General features: G+C 47.8%; 1 protein-coding gene across 1 annotated transcript in view; it reads left to right on the forward strand.

Moving 5' to 3' along the window:
* Positions 1-6: 6 nt before the first annotated feature.
* The window catches only part of SH2D4A (SH2 domain containing 4A), a 25,604-nt gene continuing 18,149 nt past the window's right edge, over positions 7-7,461 (forward strand). The window contains exons 1-2 of the mRNA XM_081887331.1: positions 7-622; positions 5,259-5,610. Coding sequence (XP_081743457.1) covers positions 457-622; positions 5,259-5,610 — 518 coding nt within the window. The 5' untranslated portion in view covers positions 7-456. The remainder of the gene's footprint in view (positions 623-5,258; positions 5,611-7,461) is intronic.

The following is a 7,461-nucleotide window of genomic DNA, read 5'->3' on the forward strand; positions in this document are numbered from 1 at the left end:
GTAAGCCACACCTGTGACTTTAGCTACGAAGGGAGTGCTTTGACACAGGCGTTCTTGTCAGCTCAAAGCATCCTCCGAACCTGGCTGTTGCTTTGTTCACCTGTACGGATAGAGAGATGGGTAAAAGTGCTGCTTAGCTCCAGATGCTGAGTTTCCATCTGAGGGCAGCCAAGTCCTTAATTTATTTGTTTCCTCCGTGAGCTCTCTGTTTACTTTTGAAGTCCTTGCAGGAAGTCGGAGCTAAAATAGGTGCAGCTATTTGGGAGTGCGTAATTGCCATGTGGACAGCCTACATTCCTGCTGTGTCTCTTGGGTGGAGAAAAGGTTCTGTTTCTCTTTGGGCCACCGAGGTGGTTGTCCTGGCCAGGCGAGGAGAGTGACTTTTCCTGTCTCCCGGGGGGGTCAGCCTTGGCACCACAGGTCTCCTCTGTCCATGCCCAGGAGCCATCCGCAGCCATGCTGAAGCAGATCCTGGCAGACATGTACGTGGACCCGGAGCTCCTGGCAGAACTGAGCGAAGAGCAGAAGCAGATCTTGTTCTTCAAGATGAGGCAGGAGCAGATCAGAAGATGGAAGGAAAGAGAAGTTGCGGTTACTTCGCCGCAGCCAGCAGTGAAGAAAGGTCAGTGAACAAGCGGCTCTGGTGGTGCTTAGGCATTTGAGATCTAGTGGGAAGAAAATGAGCTGTTGTTGTTGTTATTTGCATTTATTATTGAGATTTCTATTGTGCCCTTCAAGCATGTTTTCAGGGCAAATGAGAATACAACACAATAAACGGTGAAGCTTTGGGGTAGGGTATAAGAAAGTACTTCCCTACAGATGGAAGTTAATACCAAGAATTATACAGTGGTACCTCAGGTTACGTACTTAATTCGTTCCGGAGGTCCGTTCTTAACCTGAAACTGTTCTTAACCTGAAGCACCACTTTAGCTAATGGGCCTCCCGCTGCCACTGCGCCGCCGGAGCACGATTTCTGTTCTTATCCTGAAGCAAAGTTCTTAACCCGAGGTACTATTTCTGGGTTAGCAGAGTCTGTAACCTGAAGCGTATGTAACCTGAAGTGTATGTAACCCGAGGTACCACTGTATGTAAGTCTTTAGATCACTAATAATAATAAGAAGCCTATTATGCAGGTCAGTAGTACTATTACAGTGGTACCTCGGTTTACATACGCTTCAGCTTACAGACGCTTCAGGTTACATACGCTTCAGGTTACAGACTCCGCTAACCCAGAAATAGTACCTCGAGTTAAGAACTTTGCTTCAGGATGAGAACAGAAATCATGCGGCGGCAGCAAGAGGCCCCATTAGCTAAAGTGGTGCTTCAGGTTAAAAACAGTTTCAGGTTAAGAACGGACCTCCAGAATGAATTAAGTTCTTAACCCGAGGTATCACTGTATTCCTAAATTGGAGAGGGGAGAAGTCTGTGTGGATGGAGGGGGGAAGGAAGGCAGAGAGAGAGAGAGAGAGAGAGAGAGAGAGAGAGAGAGAGAGAGAGCTACAGTTACCTGAGGCCACCTGGTGAGATCATTGCAGAGGTGAGATTTGAGGTGAGGACTTTGTTTCAAACAGCAGCTGTCTCTCCCTCTCACCTCAGTCACTATGCTTCACTAGCTACATTAAACACACAAGCATCAGGCTGTTCAGTAAATTTATTTTGAAGTGGTTCAGGTAGGTCCAATTTCTAGTAGATCACTCTTAAGGGGAAAATCTTCAGCTGTCGCACACAGCTCTCCTTTCTCATGGAAATGAAGTAACTCTGTCTCCCTTTCCCCCTTTGTAATAATAATAATAATAATAATAATAATAATAATAATAATAATAATAATAATAATAATAATTTATTATTTATACCCCTCCCATCTGGCTGGGTTTCCCCAGCCACTCAAGCAGGCTTCCAACAGAATATTAAAATACAATAGTCTATTAAACATTGAAAGCTTCCCTAAACAGGGCTGCCTTCAGATGTCTTCCAGAAGTCTGGTAGTTATTTTTCTCTTTGACATCTGGTGGGAGGGCGTTCCACAGGGCGGGTGCCACCACCGAGAAGGCCCTCTGCCTGGTTCCCCTAACTTAGCTTCTCACAGGGAGGGAACCGCCAGAAGGCCCTCAGTGCTGAACCTCAATGTCCGGGCAGAACGATGGAGGTGGAGACGCTCCTTCAGGTTTACTGGCCCGAGGCTGCTTAGGGTTTTAAAGGTCAGTACCAACACTTTGAATTGTGCTTTGGAAACGTACTGGGAGCCAGTGTAGATCTTTCAAGGCTGGTGTTATATGGTCTCAGCAGTCTCTCCCAGTCACCAGTCTAGCTGTCTCTATATTATTTGTTAAATTTCTGTACCTCTCTTCTCCGAAGATCACAGGGTGGTTGACAAAATAAAAACACGAAAAACGCATAACATAATAACAAACAAAAGCAATACCCACACACACAGTTTAAAAGGCCAGATTGTTTAATTAGCCAAAGGCCTGGTTGAAGAGGAATGTTTTCACCAGGTGCCTTAAGTTATGCTACATAGGTGCCAGACGAGCCTCCCTAGAGAGAGCATTCCACAACTGGGGAACCACCACGAAAAAGGCCCCGCTCTCATGTTGCCACCCTCCAAGCCTCTCATCAAGGAGGCACACAAAGAAAGACTTCAGATGTCCAGGTCGGTTCATATAGAGACAGGCAGCCCTGGAGGTATTGCAGTCCTGACCCATTTATGGCTTTATAGGTCGGCACCAGCACTTTGAACTGTGCCTGGAAACGAAATGGAAGCCATTGCAGTCGTACCACCCCCACCACCTGGCAATTAATATCTACTCTGAGTAAAACTACCACCCTTGGTTTCTCAGTGGAGCTATCTTGCCCTTCAGTTCTGAAGAACTCCCAGGGTGGCTTACAGTGAATGGAATCCAAGTAACAGGAATACAATTGTGTTCATGTCAAAGCATCAGATCAATAACAGTAATCAGGGTGTGTTTCTTTGGAGGAACAGGAAATCCCAGTGAGGAAATCAACCATAGGCTCTCGTGCAACAGGCGAGACGGCACTTTTTCTTCTCACACCGTTGGATCCGCTCTCACTTAGATAAATTGCCCCCACCTCACTGAACAACCCTTTACCCGAAATATTATTTTCCTTTCCTCTTAAAATTCTAACCCAGAGTATCCTGCAGGGGACCTTTGTGAGGGGATATTTAGTACAGTGGTACCTCAGGTTACATATGCTTCAGGATACAGACTCCGCTAACCCAGAAATAGTACCTTGGGTTAAGAACTTTGCTTCAGGATGAGAACAGAAATTGTGCGGCAGTGGCGCAGCGGCAGCAGCAGCTGCCGCGCCACCGGAGCACGATTTCTGATCTCAGCCTGAAGCAAAGTTCTTAACCTGAAGCAGTATTTCTGGGTTAGCGGAGTCTGTAACCTGAAGCGTATGTAACCTGAGGTACCGCTGTATAGGTTTTGTTCCTTTGTACGGTGATACTTTCTTTCAGTTATCCACCCCCTTTAACAATCCCACTCCTGAGGTACTTTAAGTAATACAGTGGTGCCTCGCAAGACGAAAAGAATCCGTGCGGTTTTTTCGTCTTGCGAAGCATCCCATTGACAGCTTAGCGGATTAGCGCTACAGCGGTCTAGCGGCTTCTAGCGATCAGCTGTTAAGCGGCTTATCAGCGGATCAGCTGTTAAGCGGCTTAGCGGCTTAGGAAAAGGGGGGGAAAGGGGAAAAAACCCGCGGGGACTCGCAAGATTTTTTCGTCTTGCGAAGCAAGCCCATAGGGAAATTCGTTTTGCGAAGCGCCTCCAAAACGGAAAACCCTTTCGTCTAGCGGGTTTTCCGTCTTGCGAGGCGTTTGTCTTGCGGGGCACCACTGTAGACCCAAGGGCTCTCCACACCCCATCCCTTCACTGGGTTTTGGGAGTTTCTTCTTTTCCTTGGAAGAATCTCTCCCCTCCAGACTAGATTTGAGTCCCAAGCAGGCTGTTCCTTTCCAGCTCCTACTTCTCCTGGCTCAACCTCTGCCTCCCAGTGAAATTCTGGTCTATTCCTCCTACAGGACACCACACTCTGTCCTTCACAATATGCTCAGAGTGGAAGTTGTTTTTTTTTCTTTCCAACTTTTTCTCACATTCACTCTTTCTACCTCAACCTGACTCCCCAACCTCTATTCCAACCCACTTCAACCAACTCACTCCTCACTCTCTCTCCTGGAACCATGGCCAATCAGAGGCTGCCATTCACTAACCATTTGCTGGCAGGGAAAGAAAGAAAAAAAAGAAACACTTTTTGATCCAACCGGTCCAGCAAAACCAACTTTTTCGTCACATCTCGTTCTCCACTTGGCAAGCTTCCTTGTGGTAACTGCAAACCTGCAAGCTACCACATCCAAACAAACATGGGCCATTTTGTGTACATTGCTGGGCTGCTTCCAGATGGGAGATTACTGTGGAAACTGTTTGCATGAAACACACAACGTCATAATCAGCCACTCAGAAGTAAACCTGGTGTGTTCTGGTCAAAGGACCCGGGATAACTAAGGAGCTGGAGAGTCGCACACCCCCAATTTATAGAATAAGATCACTGGTGCATCTAACCTAGGGTTGTCTGTTCTGCCAGCCCATCTCAGAAGACAGAGGCAGGTCTTTCCTAGGCCTGTTAAATGAAAATTTTAACTGGCTGCTAGGGGCCAGTTGGACGCGGGTGGCGCTGTGGGTTAAACCACAGACTTGCTGATCAGAAGGTCGGCAGTTCGAATCCCCGCGATGGGGTGAGCTCCCGTTGCTCGGTCCCTGCGCCTGCCCACCTAACAGTTCGAAAGCACATCAGAGTGCAAGTAGATAAATAGGTACCGCTCCGGTGGGAAGGTAAAGGCCGTTTCCGTGCGCTGCTCTGGTTCGCCAGAAGCGGCTTATTCATGCTGGCTACATGACCCGGAAGCTGTATGCCGGCTCCCTCGGCCAATAAAGCGAGATGAGCGCCGCAACCCCAGAGTCGGTCACGAGTGGACCTAATGGTTAGGGGTCCCTTTATCTTTAGGTACTGAAAATGGGCTCTCATTATGCCAGCCATGCATTCTGCAAATGAGCTTTGAAAACACGCACTCCATCATGGGTTGTGCTAGGATGAGGTCTGTGCAGTAAGGACTGGACTGGGCAGTGTGTTGGCCTAGTCAACACACTGTGTATCATTGACCTGGCTGGGTGATCCTTGGATCACGTGCCCCTTCTCATGGGGCCTTCCTTCTGAACCTTTTTTTTGTTGTTGTTTTGCAGTCCATGGGAAATCCGTTCAGTGGAAGCTGGGAGCAGACGGTGACGTCTGGGTGTGGGTGATGGGCGAACATTCTATGGACAAGCCATATGACCAGCTCTGCAGTGACCTTCTTGCTGAAAAAGTGAAGCAGCAGTCGCTTCAAGAATCAGGGGCAATGAGGTTGGTATGGCTTTCCAAACATTCAGAACAATACTCAAAAATCTGGCGCAACCGGTCGGGCCGGCTGGTTTTTCCTGACAGACGAAGGGATCAGGCACTGACTAGTACAAACTGGGAACCTCTCCGTTCAGATGAAAGATTCTCCAAACCATGTTCGCCTTTTAAAGACCTGCCTTTGTCAGTTTATGCTGTGTGAGTGTGAAATCCAGTTCCAAATGCTCTACCCAAAATATTAATAGTGTTAAAAGTTTTTTTTGGGGGGGAGGAGCAAGGGTCCCCTCAACTCCTGGGTGCTAGATGCTCCCCATAATTCCTGGATTTTGTAAAAGTTAGAATTAATGGAGGTTTGATTAAACTGTGCCAAACTCTGCTGGATCCAGTTTATGTTGGCATAGCTAGTTGAGTGTGGGTCACTGGAGGAACAAAGCTAATAATGGTCTCACCATTAACCCATCAAGAAAGTCATTAGGAAGAGGAAGACTATGTTGGACAAGGAGGATAGGCCCTGTCCTTTAGCTATGTGTTAGTAGGTAGTGACAAAAGGGTTTTAAGCAGGGGTCAGTAAACTTTTTCAGCAGGGGGCCGGTCCACTGTCCCTCAGACTTTGTGGGGGGCTGGACTATATTTTGAAAAAAATAATGAATGAATTCCAATGCCCCACAAATAGCCCAGAGATGCATTTTAAATAAAATGACACATTCTACTCATGTAAAAACACGATGATTACCAGACCATCCATGGGCCAGATTTAGAAGGCGATTGGGCTGGATCCGGCCCCCAAGCCTTAGTTTGCCTACCCATGGTTTTAAGAGTGTAGGATTTCCTTTTGGATTATGTAACTGAACAGAAAAAAATGCCAGTTTTGCAAGCTGGAGTGGGGAGCCAGAGCATGAGGCAAGGGTGTCTGTTTTATGCAACAGAGAGGGTCAGACATGATGTCTGGGGTCTCTTGAAATCTGAGGCTGAAAGGAACAAGGCCCTCTTGGGATATGGATGCTCTGCACACACTCCATCAAGGCACAGGTATATATATATATATGTGCCAAGAAACCATATGTCATAAAGACACCACAGTTTCTGCTGTGCCTCATTGTCCCCAAAGGGAACACAGACCCTGGCAAGCTAGCCTGGTACCCCTGGTACCTCTGCACCGCTTGGAGACTGGGGTGGAGTTTAACAAAAGAAATAACAAGGAAATGGTGTAGTTCTGAGTATGGCTGCCAGTTTCGAGACCTTTATTTCCACTAGCGAAACCCAGAATGGCCGTCCTGTATGTCATAGGAACATAGGAACCTGGCAAACCAGACCAGCTTAATGCTGTCTGCAGCGACTGGAAACAGCACACTAGGGTTTCAGGCAGGGATCACCCCCAACCCTACCTGGAGATGCCAGGGTTTGAAACAGGCACCTTCTACATGCAGAGTGAATGCTTGTCCCCTGTGCTACAGCCTCCCTGCCACTGACGCTGGCTGGAAGTCAGTAACCTGCCTCTGGCCCTTTCCTGAGATGCGCTGCTACTTTGTAAGTTGGCAAACACATCCATCCATGGTCCCCGTTTACTAAGGCCAGTTCTGATTTTCTGGTACTTGACCCTTTATTTATTTGTTTGCTGAAGACTTCTAGGCTGGTTTTTTAGAGAGCGCTTCACTCATAAAAGTGATGCGGGTGGCGCTGTGGTGTAAACCACTGAGCCTTGGGCTTGACGATCAGAAGGTTGGCGATTCGAATCCCCACAACGGGCTTAGCTCCCGTTGTTCGGTCCCTGCTCTTGCCCACCTAGCAGTTTGAAAGCACGCCGAAAAGTACAAGTAGATATTAGGTACCGCTCCGGCGGGAAGGTAAACGGCATTTCCGTGCGCTGCTCTAGTTCACCAAAAGCTGCTTAGTCATGCTGGCCACATGACCACAAAGCTGTACGCCGGCTCCCAATAAAGTGAGATGAGTGCCGCAACCCCAGAGTCGTCCGCGACTGGATCTAATGGTCAGGGGTGCCTTTACCTTTACCTTACACTCATAAAAGGAACGTGGGTTGCGCTGTGGTGT

The sequence above is a fragment of the Podarcis melisellensis genome, assembly GCF_964234715.1.
Source record: "Podarcis melisellensis genome assembly, chromosome: 13".
NCBI lineage: Eukaryota > Metazoa > Chordata > Lepidosauria > Squamata > Lacertidae > Podarcis > Podarcis melisellensis.